Here is a 15877-nt window from a genome sequence, read left to right on the forward strand (position 1 = left end):
ATGGATAGAAAATATTATGTAATTGCCATTGTACAAATGTACATGTACCTTAGTATATCTTCCTTTGGCAATTTCTGGTTTATAAGGGCCTCCTCCTCCGTCCGAATCTGGAATGAAAATTGAAATAGAAAAGTTGTCGTGAACATAATAACATACCTGCCAACATTTCAAGATGAACTATCTTACTCGTGGATTGCAAAAATCTTATTTCATATGCAAACTGAAGTTAAAAATCTTACTTTCGGTCAAATCTTCAGAAAATACACATGAAAGGTATATCTAAATATTTTTCAAAAATCTGATTTCTCTGACAGAAAATCTGATTTTGCTATCTTTAACGTAAAAAATCTTACTGAATCTGATAAAATCTTACTAGTTGGCAAGTATGTAATAATTGTCAACTGGGTTAATTTCAAACTACATTTCATGCTACCAAAGTGCAATTTGTCCTTAAAGGACAAGTTCACCTTCATTAACATAAGGATTGAGAGAATGTAGCAATATTAGTAGAACTCATCATTGAAAGTTTGAGGAAAATCGGACAATCCATTCAAAAGTTATGAATTTTTGAAGTTTTTGTGCAGTCACCGCTGGATGAGAGACTACTGCAGTGTATGATGTCACATGCGTACAACAATATAAGGAAAATATAAAGAGAATTTCACAAAATTTCATCTTTTGAAAAAAGTGCACATTCCCTTGACTTGTTACTGACATATGTTATAGGTAATATTATTCCCATTATCTTTAGAAAGAGGCAAGTCAAGTGTTCTTTTATTATGCGAAAAAAAGTGAGAATATGTTGAATTTTCTTTACATTTTCTTTACACTGTTGTACTCATATGACATTACGAACCTTAGTAGTCTCCTCATCCAGCGGTTCCAACACAAAAATCTTTAAAATTCATAACTTTTGCAATGATTGTCCAATTTTTCTCAAACTTTCACTGATGTGTTCTACTAATATTGCTGCATTCTCTCAATCCTTATGTTTATGAAGGTGAACTTGTCCTTCAAAACACTTTTGACAGGGAGCCACTACTTTCTCACAAAATTACTACATTGTGCCCTTCATAAGTACAGTGTACTTTGATCATATTAATTGATTATTCACACTGACCTTGAAGATCGGCTCTCTAACCCTCTCTGCAACAAAGAGAATATCATCAAATTTATTTTTACCCATTTCACCGACAAAAAAAAAATTTTGATTGGACTTTCCATATGAAAGCTGGGGCCAGAAAATGTTTTTGGGTGTGTGTGTTTTTTTTTTTTTAAAGCCAAATCTACAATAAGACATGTCACCTTGAGCTTGGATCTTTCACTGCTACCATTTTTGGCAACATATGTTTATTTATGTCTATCCTTCTCAGCCAAAGTCAAGACTACATATGTATGTACTCTGTGTATTAAGAGAATGTACAAGTTATTTGTGCCAGTGCTCACAAACTCCTTGGCAATTGCTGACCACTAATAGACAACTTTACACTGAAACTGGTGACTTTAATTCTGTTTCAAGCATATGAATGCGTTTCTGGCGCGCAAGCACTGGATGGTAGATCCAACATTGTACCACTCACTTTGATGTTGCAATGACTATTAAAATCCCCTTTGTCCCTTGATGTCATCAGTGCTAAATTATTCTTACAAAACTATACAACTTTAAGGATACAGATTTTTTATATTTTTTTTTTATTTTTTTTTTTATTATTATTTTTTTTTTTTAAATAGGGGGAGTATCATGGAAATTTATGTTCAGGTCAATGGAGAGTTGTGAGGTTATGACATTAACTACCTAAATTTGGATATTTTGTTGAGACTAATAATGTTATGGTTTCATGAAAACATGAGAAACATGAAATGACCTTTATCTTACCTTATCATAATCTTTATCATAGAGTCTGATAATTACATGTATGAAACCTCTAGTGTTCTGTATAATTTAATTTTATTCATTAAAGCCAACTAGGGCATGGTGTGGAAATGACCAATTATAAATACACATGAACAGGTTTAAAACAGGCTTGACACTGCTGGCATCAACAGCCATTACTCTTTCCCACCCCTACACCGTACCATGATACACAAGACCTCATAGCAATCATTCCCAGTTGAGAGATCAGATCTAAACTTTCTGTACAACGGTTACATGGTTATATACTCTTTATTTTTAGACATTAATTCCTGCACATTATCTTGCCTTGATAGAGTTGCTGTCGATAAGCCTCATGTCAAAGAGAAATCAGGAGATAACAGAATACAGAGTGCACAAGAAAATTATCTAATAAAAGAGGATTAATGTTACTTCAGATACACAGTGTATTGTATGAGGCAAATGCCACTTGATGTCTCGCCTAGCACATCGCACTTTGTGATTAGAGTGTTTTTCAATGTTAGTTCATTGCCCATTTGACCTTTTACTTTATCTGACTTTGCCAATATTTTAACTTGAAAGGCATCTTTAAATAATGTACCTGTTGTGTGAGTTTTGTGGTCACTGCTCAAAGCTGTGGTAAGTTTAAAAACATATTATAATATTATTATAGTGTTTATAAGGATAAGTTCATTGACATTTTGACCTTTGACCTTGTAGGCATTCACAACTATTTGATCCTGAATGGCATCTGTAAGTGGTACCTGTGGGGTGAATTTGGTTGTCACAGCTCAAAGCTGTGGAAAGCTGTTGAGAGTACAACACAATACTAAGCTATCTCTACATAGTGCTTATCTGGTGAAGTTCATTGACCATTTGACCTTTGAACTAGTCAGATTTCACCCCATATTCAAACTTGATAGGCATCTTTAGGTTATGTAGGCCTACAATGTACCTGTGGTGTGAATTTGGTGGTCAGCTCAAATCTGTGGAAAGTTATTGAGAATACACCACAATACTGTGAGCATCCAGTGCTTTATTTATCAGGGAATGTTCATTGACACTTTGACCTTTGACCTTGTCAGCCTTCACCTATTACAATGTATGCCAAATTCTCGCACTTTCTCTACTGAATCTCTTACCATAAAGGCAAATATGATAATTGTGTGTGTGTATGTGTGTGTGTGTGTGTGTGTGTGTGTATTAAGAGGGAAAAAAGGGAGTGGGCTGAAGTACTTCTCTAAAAATAAATACAAGTGTGTATGTACATTATGGAATCATACTCTGTTGCAAGATTGTATGTTACAGTGTATGTACAAAATGTATTTCTAAAGTATATCTAGGCTTATGCTTTACCTGCTTATAAGAAACTAAAAGTCATAATCAATATGGCACACACATACATGTATAAAGCAACAATTTACTCAGGCATTGTGTGTGTGTACCTCTAAACATTGTGACACCCAATAACAATCAAGGTCACACAAATGCAATTCTATGACTTCGGGCCCTTTCTCACTTCCATGACTAATCTCCCTTCCCCTCGTAGGTTATTTTCTTTGTTAAGAAGACTGACATGAAATGAACTCATGAACAACTGTGCACAAACACAATAAACAAACACAAGTCATCTTTCCTTTAGGTTTTCTTGTGGTATTTGACAAAAGCACCTGCAGTGTATAACAGTGGAAACAAACTTCCTCCTCTGGCCACAATTTGCCATCTTCGGGGAATATATTACAATCCCTTCACAGTAGGGGTTCAACATATACGTACAGTATTTATGGCATCTGACTCACAGCTGCTGAATAAACATGAGGGAGTTGGGACACACTGAATATAAGAAGGCTGAACACAAAGAGAGGAGAAGCTTAAATCTGTAAATGTGTGTGAGTTTTACAAACTGGTCGAGTGCCTACTATCTCCCCTGGAACACAATCAATGAACATTCACTCTCATGGAAGTCAGATAGGAATATAAAAGGGCACAGTTCTACCTTTTTAGAAGCATATCTCTTCCATTCCAATGGACTGTCCTCACTTTTTTTTTTTTTTTTTTTGGGGGGGGGGGGGATCAATATTTTAAAGAAATAAATGGAACAGTGCTCAATAAAGATTAAGTAAATATGACCACCACCTGAAACTTCGAAGTACAAAGAGCAAATGACAAATTTTCATTCATTTAAAAGTAGGGAATCCCATTTGCATGCCTTAAATGAATAGTTGTATAAATACAGTGGTAGGTTGAAGAGAGTATCATTTTAGAAACTCCCATAAAGTATTGAAAGTGGAAGGTAACATTTAGTACATTTTTATTGACCGTTAGATTTTGAATCGAATTTTTTTCGGGGCTCACCGTAAATTCCAGTACATTACTAGGCTACCTTTGCAGACCCATGCACTGCATGTGTGTCCATCATGTATATTTTGTGAAGAAAGTTCATCAAAACTTCCAAACATTTCTATATACATTCTTGCCACACACTCTATATGTTATTACATCAGCTCTTATACTTATAGATTTGTGTTTATAGATAAAAAATACAGAAGAGTGCAACAAAAAGGCTTAAGTGTGGCTGACACACAGAACTACTGAGTAGTTGAGTTTTGTGCATTATTCAAATTGTTGATAACTGTTGACTTCCAAATTTCTCAGCAGTGGCCTAAACAAGTCCCCTGAGGTTCATATTTAATGTTTTTCTGCATTTTGGGAGGTCTGTAAAAGGTATCCCCTACCTTTAAGAAAAGGAAAGAAAAAAAAAGCTGATGATGTAGATGACTGTGATTGTCTTGGGGGATGCAAGATGAGTGACTACTCAATTTGGCTGACCACTTGTTGGATCCATTTTCAAAAACATTATGCAAAATCCTGCACTGTTAACCAGAGGTTGAATAAAAATGTGCAACAGATCTAACTGAATTGAAAGTCATAACTTCTACTTTGAATTTGTCCTTTGATTCTTGACTTTACTTTATTTTCTTACAACTAAATACTATTTGAAGTTATTAATGCTTGCAGCAACCTTCACATTTATTCTTAAATTAGACTGGAGTTCATGCACTCCCATGATTTTGATAGACAGATGAACAGCCAGTGGTGGAGACAAAAAGTTAGAATGTTAGAGATTTCTTGAAGTCATAAACTTCAAGATATCTAAAGTGGCATCATGGCATGATTGAGTAGCTACTGATTATCCTTTTGAAGGTATTTATGATTGCATTTCATAAAACCTTATCCATCAGAAGAAGAAAAAATTCCTAATTTTCTAGCAAAATTTCATACACTCATCACTTGATATAAATGTTAGGGTATACCCTGAATAACTTACATCCGTGTCAATTCTAAGCTGTATGTACACATGTAGTTCACACCTAAATACACTTAATGTTGTGATAAGTGGTCAAATACACTGTCTGTTTTTATAACAGTTTGCACGAATAGGTTGCTGTACATGTACAGCAACTGTACGGCAGAGTTCAAGTTCTATCAGAAGCAGTGTGCTCTGACCCAAGCAACTGAAAGCTGTGCACCAAAATTGTGGTACACAATGCTCAAAGTGGCTCAAACAATATTTTACCAACAAAATTTGAGATCTGCGTTGGCACCTCTACGCCACACCTCACATTGTAGTTTCAACAAATGATGACATAAATGGTAACCCGGGGTACCAAATAAAAATCAGCCATTTTGTTGAATTATTCATTTTTTTTAAGGTTGTACCCTGGGTGCCAAAAAGTGGGAAATTATTTTGGTGTCGGAGCTAGCGCGCGCTAGCCACTGCACTGCACTACACTGCATTGCACTGAAGCAAACGCTACAGGGAATAATTTTCCTGGTATTGCATAGCAATTTGCTATGCATTTTGGTGTGACTGCTATACAAAATGTAATTTGCATAGCAGTTTCATTACACAGACCTGTATACCATTTTGTTGAAAATGTATGTCCATAGACAAAAATTGCTATTTAATTTCAAGAAGGAAAATTATTTCCTGCGCTACTGCTAGCACAGCGTACCATGCATGCATACACATTATGTGACGTAGTACATGTATAACATGCAGTGGCATGGGAATGACTATGTACACGCACACACAGTGCATGCATTTCTCTGCCGCTGTCCTCGAGTGGACGTGAGATGGCGCTACACAACGTGGTACCCCGGGGTACTCGCTACACAACATGGTACCCCGGGGTACTGTTGTACCCCGGGGTAATGCGTGATGCATCAAATATTAGAATGGTTTGATGAAATGTCCAAGAAGCTAAAACTGCAGAAAAATTAAATGGGGAAGATAATGTCTTCATGACTAATCTCTGAGCAATTTCTGGACAACTACTGCAACTCCTAAAGTGACTTTTCTATTTCTGGTGCAACATCACATGTGCATATCCTTTGAGTCAGTGAGATATTAAACATTATGTTTGTGTCCTTAGACATAGCTGAAGGGAATGTACAGTACTGGTTGAGGTGAGGGTTCAGCTTGTAATGTTTTGTGAGATATTTAGAAACCACTCTATGAAATGAAAGAGCATACAATTCTATTAAAAGGGGAATCAAAAGTTTATTTGATGAAAGTCGGTTTTGAAATGACTGAGATATAAAAACAAGTTAAAACAAAGAGATCCTAATAAAAGTCGTGGGCTGTCAATTTTATTAGGATCGCTTTTTTGGATATCTCAGTCATTTCAAGGCCAATTTTCATCAAATAAACGTTGAATCCTTCTTGAAATTACATGCTCTCTGGGGGTTTCTCAGTATCTCACCAAAAAGTTATACAGTGTGTAAACCAGAATCCTCACCTCAACCAGTACTGTACAGTCCCTTTAATCTGGGGCACTTTATTTTCTGTGGCACCTGTCAGTCACCCGTAGACAAAAAAATAAGGGCAAAGAACTATAGAGCACCTTATTCATAACTCCATAATCATAATTATATTTTAGCTTCTGAAGCTACCTTTTATATACATCTACTCACACTGACAGTGCAGTACATAAAAGTGTACATACAATGTTAAATGTTACTGTTCAATTCTACACTTGTGTGTCATCTGTTGTAACCTGTGAAGATAACAAAAAAATTAAGCTGATCATGACGAAATCGGAGAAGTGTTTAGCCTGACTCTCTGGTGACGTGAGTTAAAGGCGAGGTTGCTGCAGATCGAGACACAAAGGATTGCCAACATGTGCCAAGCTCTCTTTGTTATGTTCTTCTCGGTAAAGATACCACCTACTATTCATGACCTTTGAGCCCTAGAATGAAAGAGGTTGCAGCACACTTGGGTGTACATAGTCAACAAATGACACCAAAATCTGACATATGGTCAAAGTGCTGTGGAGTGTCAACTACAGGGAAACAGACTCAAACAGAAAAACAAAAATAATTATAAAACACAGCCATGCTTTGCATATCCCCCCATTTGGTTGACTTCACTTTACAAAGAAATTAACCAAGTGAGAAAACACAAACTATGACACACAGAATATCAGAGAAAATTACACCAGAATAAACTAAAGTAAATGATGAGTACATACTGTAGTTTATCATAGCATACAGTGTATATGCTGATAGACTGATCTACAGTAAGTATATGGTTTCTTTTGTCTTAGTAATAACTGACATTCTTGGCTTGAAAACAAAGAAACCATCATACATTTAATAATTTGTACAAATGTGAGCATGTACATGTACATCTTTGATAAAACGATTAGAAATCAGTCTTCTCTTTGCAAACAGGGAAACCACACATACGCATGTACATGTACAAAATAATGAGTTCAAATGCAAAAGCAGATATCCACTTCTGTTAATTTGAGATTCCAGATTAAAGCTGCTGAAAAGCAAAGAAAATTCATTAAAATGTGTGATAATTTTGATAACTATATTTATATTCTTGTTATGAGTGTGGTATCATTGAAAAGATTGTATTTTTCTCTATTTTGATGACCTTAAAAATTTAAAATGATATTAATCTGTTTTTGCATTCAAACTCTTCAAACATACTACAGTTCATCTTTATCTCAGGTTCAAAGACACACAGCAATGCACTCTCCATATGCAAGGGCATCACAGAACACATTTAGCCTGACGTACATGTGTAGAAATGTGTCTTGAGCAGCACTATAAAGAACTGAAAAAAAAACCCACCTTAATTACCGGTACTTTTATATCCAGATAGGAAGCTCTCTTTCATCTTACAATACTGTGAAGACATCTACATGTACATTCGATGTAATGCAACACAAGAAGTTAAAGGAAAGATGTACTCCATATCCTTACATTTGTCAGCTCTCAGCCACGCACATATTATGCTATACAAATTTATATGTACATGTACAGTGTATTTGAGTTTGAACTGTCAACCCACGAAATGCTCTCGTTCTCATGTGCCATACACCACATGTGTATATGCAAATATACATGTATGTAGTTTGGTACACATAAACAAAAATGTACACATAGTACAGTACTGTATACGCTGTTATTTTCGCGTAGAGATATTTTTGCGCATGAGGAGGTCAAGGACATTTTCGCGAATTGACACAGAGGTCTACCAAGCGCACTACACTTTAGCATATGGTGACATTTTCGTGTGAACATTGTTAAATTCGCGGTCCAACTCAGATCAGCAAAATTCGCAAAAATAACAGCTTATACAGTATACATGTACCAACAGGAATGCATAATAAGTTTGGGTTTGGGTGGGATGGGGACAGTTGTATACATCACTCATGCCATTCTCCTTTCACACACAGCTTATGTAATAGGAAAACTTCTTTTCTGGGCCTTTCCTGACAGTCAATATTATGGTCATTTTGCCTCTGACGAAGATTCTGCTAGGATCGAAAGCTCAGGCCCCTTTTGACTCCAGCCAATATTATGTGTACAGTGTGTATAAAATACAAAATTGAAACCAAAGAACACTTTGGATAGAAAACTACAGTGGCTAGCATATGGGCAAGCTATTGTGTCCACTGTACAAAGTACAAGTTATGTACTTCAGGGAATATTATATACTACTTGGTTTACAATTTCTCTCTAAGGATACCAACTACCCCGACCTCGGTAGGTTATTAGCCCATTCTCCCTATTTAAATCTTCTTTTTGGTCATTAGTACCAGCATATCATACATGTACACATGTGAATTTGAATACCCAGTGACCTCTGTATTTAGCCAGGGCTGCACACTAACCCACTTTTTCTACTGGTCTGACCTGCCTGTCGGACCAGTAGGTACACAGTTTTTTCACACTTGCTTTACTGGTCCATTCCTGAATAAGTTACTGGTCCAACAATGATTCTTACTGGTCAGGGACCGTCGGACCAGTGCCAGTGTGCAGCATTGATTTAGCCATTCAGAACTTGACAGAAGTGAACTGTACATCGTGTCTTCCTGTATCCTGCACATACTGTACAATATACACATTATGAAATTATCTTATCTACGACTATTTTCAAAACAGTACATTCCAGACTTCATTGCACAGTCGGAGTATAAAGCATCTTCCTACAGACCAAAAAAAAAAAAAAAAAAAAAAAAAAAAAAAAAATCACCATATGATCATGACAGGGTACAAAGTGTAACTCTGTACATGTACACGCATGTTCTTTGAACAGATGTACAATGTGAAATGGAATCAAAATCAAGAAAACTTCATCTCATCAATCAAATTAATGCTATCTTGTGTAAACCAAGTAGTGATAACTCTTAGACAGGAGTGAGATTGTATTTAGCTTGATTATTGACTAATGCATGTGATTACCGGTATTTTACTTTTGTGTATAACGCAACTGATTGACAAATAGTCCTACACTGACATACAGTAAATCAATCTATAAATCTTGTAGTATGATAATCTTGACATGAATTATAATGTGACTGATATCATATGGACAAAATGGCTTGTTTGTATACAATGTAAGCCATCTCAACACATATTAGGACCAGTGGTCATACTGTATGATATCTGTCAAGCTAGTTCAGCATTCAATGTGCAATGTCAATGTCAATGATGTAATCTTTCTAATTACTGCCAAGAGCTCAGATCACGGTTTCGAAAGTAACTGTAAGATACATAATATTATATGTATATGTATCTGTGTATCAGGGTAATTGCCCTCTGGAGGTAATTGCCCGGATTCGCTATTCATGAGCATTCTTGTCCATATCTAGGCATCCCTCTCTAAGACCACGAACATACATTGTATCTTAGGATGTGATCTGTGTATTTTTTTTTTTCTCTCTCTCATGTCTAGAGCTATATGTATCTTCATGCACTTCAGGAAAACATCCCATGTGAGGTTGAATCCAAACACCCACAATGCACTTGATTCTGGGGCCTATTGCATAATATGCCCAATTACACGTACATACGTGTAGACTGCCAAATACATGTTGTTCTCCTTTTTCTTCTTTTTCTTCTTTGTGTGGATGGAGCACAGTCCACCATCTGGTGTATAAACATTAAAGTGTATGTACTCATACTTTTTGACTGATTTGGCGCATTTTTCCCATGCGTATTTCAGGCGGACCACTTCACTTGGTTTGCACCCTGCTCTTTTGCTGTGAATGAATGAAGCAGGATCTTTTAGATACATGGGTCATGACTCTCTCACACAAGCGACCTCCAATTCATGTTCTATCTAGGGGACAGTGCGTTTTGCCTCTTACTGGAGGGTATGGCCTAACACACAACATCAATCAGCAAGATTCACTGGGCATCAACCATACCCGAGCCATTTGATTGCAAGGCAAACATACTGCGCATTGAGCCACCTCCCCATATATTATTATGTTTTTTTTCGTCTTTCCACTCAGTCTTTTTTCATCATATCATAACTGGGTTCTTACAGAGCCTTGGCAGCATCTTCTTCTCCTTTGTTAAAGCTATCTCCTTCAATCCTGAAAATTCTGGCAGATATCAGGTGGTTGTGTGGCCATTTCACAGGAATGTCTTTGCAAGAGAAGTGAAGTGTTTTATTATTATTATTTTTTTTTTTACATGCATTATGTACATTGTACAGGGTATAGTTATCCTGTAACACGGGACCAACAGCTTTAGGTGTCTTTCGAAAGACTTAGCAATGTGGATAAAGTGACATGCCAAAGGGCATTACTGTCGGGGTGGGACTCACACCTCCCACATGCGCAGAAGCCTGCGATCTTATTGCCTTGGTCTTAAACCACTCAGCCATATTAACTCCTCTGGCAAATGCACATGTGTATAAAGTTGATACTATGGAAGAGAGGTGCACAGTCAGCTGTTGGATGGGGCAGAAAAAAGCACAATGCATACAATGTGCACAGAAATTAGTGAATGTTCAAAAGAACATGCACATTGGATTAAATCAATTACTTTTTGGACTATCACTACAGGTCAAAGAATGCACAAAGTTATCGGAAAGAGTTTCTTTTGTACCACCTATGAAAACCCTTACACAAAGTCCAGGACTCCAGAATCCTGCATAGGCCCCATTTTCTTTTTCAAACTTTCTCACTTTAATAAGCAATATTACATGGTTGAAAATATCATTTTTAGTTCTGCCTGTATCACACACTGTTTTGACCTGACCACAATGACACTTATTGATACTTAACATGTAGGATACAGAAGTGTATTCTGACATGTTTAAGCTTCTCAATAATGCCAATGCAAACCAAATTCGGCTATCAATATTTAAATTATTGCCATAAATATTGTTGGACGTCTACAGAAATCGCATAGCAATTGATGCACTACATAACATTGTACTCACCCACTACCCCCCGATACAAATGTGCATACTGTATGCCTTGCGGCGTACACACATCATCTGCTAAAGTTAGTCAACCACTCTGATTGAAAGCATCTAATGCTCCATTGGGCCCAGTTGCGAGAAAGTCTAAAAATCAAACACAACTCCCCAAGATCATTGCAACTTTGTGTTTAAACACAAGTCTGTTGCTGAAAGGATGTTCGATTTTGTACACAAATATCAAATGCAAGGTTTTGGGCAATACTCGTGTTTGATGAGAAGTTGCGTCTACTCGCAAGTCCAGTTTTTAGCAACTTGGCCACGCATGTGCGTGGCTGCCCAGCCCAGTACATGTTACAGAAACCAGCATGCACCTGACTGTAACAATTCATCTTATTTAGGCCTACTGGCTAATTTCAGCAACATGTGCGCATCCACCCAGCACACGCGCATATAGATCTATAATATGCATACAAATGATACAATGTCAATGAGTAAATTACTGAGTGAATCTTGAACTGGTAGAATCTAGCTTCATTATTTCTGCATGCACCCGGCAATGCTTATCGCAATGATTTTAGGCTTTCCAGGGGCTCGTTTCATAAAACTTGTCATCAGTGACAACTGCCACATTTCTATGACAAATTTGCTCTCAGCCAATCAGATGCAATGATTTCAGTAGCTTGTCACATCTACAATTGTATGACAACTTGTCACTGATGACAAGTTTTGTGAAACGGGCCCCTGATTTTATCATTTATGGCCAAAGTTGCATTGTAATGACATGACATTGTACAAATTGAATTGATATTTTTCCAGAATTATATTCTAACATGGTCCATGTTAGAATATAATTCTGGAAAAATATCAATTCAATTTTAGTCCCGGTTTGCAGCCGCATAAGGGGTTTTCCACTCTGTAGCGCAAACTTGCTAATTGCTTTAACCCAGGTTATATCATAGAGGTTGACCACTTACCAGTTTACAATACTGTCAAAATTGCAAGACCAATGTCCATCGTGATAGTAAAAAAAGACCACGACTGCGATCGGGTACAGCGTCCGCCGGATCGCGACCATGGTAGTTCAGTTCGCGGCCTGATGTACAATTCCTGTGCGATACGCGCGTGCTCCGCGATCTTCTGCTAAACGACTTCATTTTGGCTCACGAACGTTGCGTAAGCCCCAAGTCCCACTGCGAAAGCAAGTGAAAAGGGCTTGTGCGCTTGCACAGCCCGCGAACAGGCATGGCGGTGTTTGTTGTCTTTCTCATGTTTTTCCTATTTTTTCGATCGTAAACATCCACTTCCGGAAAAAAATGGCAGCCCACATCGACTCGCGAAAGTTCTATTTCTACTTGAGGACATGTATTCAAATTTTCACAAACATCGGGAAAACGACAAAATATCCAGTTTCTTAGATCCTTTAGATCCTTAGATCCTTAGTTCCTTTGATCCTTCACTGTGATGTTAAGAAGTACTGAAATGAAGTTTTTGATGCAAGATGTCATCACTTAAAGATAATAAAAAGTTTTGGTACCTCAAAAGCTTCCCTGAATTTCCTTGTCTTGGTTTGTGTTTCAGGTTAAAGTACGTTGTCTGTGAGAATTACTCGCCCCAAAGTGCTCTCATGTCTTAGTAATCATGCAATAATGGTTTCGTACCAGAGCCGACGCTGTACAGCGTCGATAAATATTGTACGAAACCACTGACTGCGACCAGCAGCGTGCAGCCCATTGTACGCATAGCTAACTGCGACCAGCAGCCCCATACGCATAGCGTAATGGGGCTTCGCATTGTAGCATTCAGGATCATGACAGAATTAGTATCGCGGGTAAATGTCAACTTAAAATCCAAAAATTTCTTCGATTTGAAGACTTACCAATTAAGTTGAAGTATTGAAAACAGGCTTCGATCAACGTTTGGTTCTGCCAATAGTCCCTTTCTGTTCGAATTGATGACTGAATGTGACTCGGTCGAGAGGACCTTGGGAGAGCTACATACACTGGATACCATGGCCAGCGCATGCGCACACAAACATCTTATCCGTTCATGGATTTGAAATTTGTGTGCATGTGATGTGTTCGCATGCACTGGCTGTAGTATTCAGTGTACTGTATGTAGCTCTCCTAAGGTCCTGTCGACCGAGTCACATTCAGTCATCAATTCGAACAGAAAGGGACTATAGGCAGAACCAAACGTTACCCAAAGCCTGTTTTCAATACTTCAAATTGAAGAATTTATGGGATTTTAAGTTGACATTTACCCTGCGATACTAAATCTGTCATGATCCTGAATGCTACAATGCGAAGCCCGATTACGCTATGCGTATGGGACTGCTGGTCGCTATGCGTATGGGGCTGCTGATCGCAGTTAATTGCATGATTACTAAGACATGAGAGCACTTTGGGGCGAGTAAGTCTCACAGTGTTAGTTATATGAAAAGTACTTTAACCTGAAACACAAACTAAGACAAGGAAATTCAAGGACACTTTTGAGGTACCAAAACTTTTTATTATCTTTAAGTGAGAAAATTTCATTTTTGTTGGAGATTTTTTCCATGTCATCAGTTGATTTTGTAGAATGGTAGTGTGTCAGTGAATGTGTGGTATACATGTATAAAGTGTGTTGCTGTGTTCAGCGTTTAATACAATTGTATACTATTACTACCAAATATGCTGTAGTGGCGGCCGTGAATCGGCGCATGGCTGCGAACTGGGGCATTTACTCTAACGTTAGGTGGGTTCTAACGTTACATTAAGTGGTAGAAACCTATCTAGACTAATCTAGATCTAAAAAAAAAGTGGTTAAAGGGAAGATAAACCCCAAGAACAATGTGGATTGAGTGAAAGCAGCAACATTAGTAGAACACATCAGTGAAAGTTTGAAGAAAATCGGACAATCGATGCAAAAGTTATGAATTTTTAAAGTTTTGATGTTGGAACCGCTGGATGAGGAGACTACTAGAGGTTATGACGTATGAGTGGACTACAATATCAAGAAAATATAAAGAAAATACTACAAAAATCCATTTTTCATGAAAATTACAAATTCCATCAACTTGATATTGACATATGTTAAGGGTAGCAATTATTCCCCCTGCTTTCTGAAAGCGGTTGGTCCACTGCTCTTTCATAGTTCTAGAAAAGTGAATTTTTGTTGAATATCCTTTATATTTTCTTTGTATTGTTGTCCACTCATACGTCATATCCTCTGGTAGTCTCCTCATCCAGCGGTTCCAACACCAAAACTTTAAAAATTCATAACTTTTGCATCGATTGTCCGATTTTTCTCAAACTTTCACTGATGTGTTCTACTAATGTTGCTGCTTTCACTCAATCCACATTGCTCTTTGGGTTTACCTTCCCTTTAACAGTTAGATCTTGTCTCTGGAATTGAGTCATTTGACATTGAGATGAAATTGAGTGCAAGGTCAAAACTGTGTGTGGCCACGCCGGGCCCCCTACAAAAAAGCCAACCCCTGCCCTGCCCTGGCCCGGCCCTGCCATGCCCTCCCCTGCCCTGGGCTTGGATTGGTTGGATTGCCAAGACCCAAGTGCCAAGCCATTTATAATAATATATGTATTTTTTTTCTTTTAAACTTTGGTGGGGGGGGGGGTGCAAAAGGAACTCTTACTCCATTATAAGCACTCTGTCTCTGTGACAGTACATTTGCAGATCACCGTCCGATCCAAAACAAATGATACAAACAAAATAGGCCCAGTAAATTACTGTACTGTAGAGTAAATTTACAGGTGCTACACAACATAACAGACGGGCAGGCTCGCGCTGCTCGTTGTCGGATCGAGTCACATACACACATCATCTCGAATGCTTCTGCCAAAAACCTGTGCTTACTTGTTTCATTTCGACATATCAGACTCACCTCACTTCTACTCCTTACACTACTCGTCATTTTTCCACAGGTAAGTGCGATTCCAAGGTGATATAATTTCAGCCGGGCGTCACACACTTGCAAACCATAACAATGCACGAGTTGAGCATAACATTGTTACCGTCTCTCCTGTCTGCATTTGTGCATGTCCTATGGTGTGTTATGTTATGGGAATAATGGCAGGACTTTAACAATTCCTTACACTCGTTAAGAGCGCGACTTTCATTGGCTCGCAGTGTCCCCCTTACCAGGAAAGGGACTGGGGACTTTGCATGCTAACGTATTTCATAACGATATGTTTACGACACTATTTGTGTATTTTTCCGTTCTCTGTACAACGATCGTATCGTAGCTGTCTTGTTTACAGAAATGCTAT

The 15877-nt window shown here is 37.8% G+C and overlaps 1 protein-coding gene across 1 annotated transcript in view; it reads right to left on the minus strand.

The window, feature by feature from the left end:
- Positions 1-15633, minus strand: part of LOC140237394 (uncharacterized) — a 52168-nt gene extending 36535 nt beyond the window's left edge. The window contains exons 1-2 of the mRNA XM_072317315.1: positions 15493-15633; positions 49-107 (exon numbers count right to left, since the gene is read on the minus strand). Coding sequence (XP_072173416.1) covers positions 49-107; positions 15493-15522 — 89 coding nt within the window. The 5' untranslated portion in view covers positions 15523-15633. The remainder of the gene's footprint in view (positions 1-48; positions 108-15492) is intronic.
- Between the last annotated feature and the right edge of the window lie 244 nt (positions 15634-15877).

The sequence above is a fragment of the Diadema setosum genome, chromosome 14, assembly GCF_964275005.1.
Source record: "Diadema setosum chromosome 14, eeDiaSeto1, whole genome shotgun sequence".
Classification (NCBI taxonomy): Eukaryota; Metazoa; Echinodermata; class Echinoidea; order Diadematoida; family Diadematidae; genus Diadema; species Diadema setosum.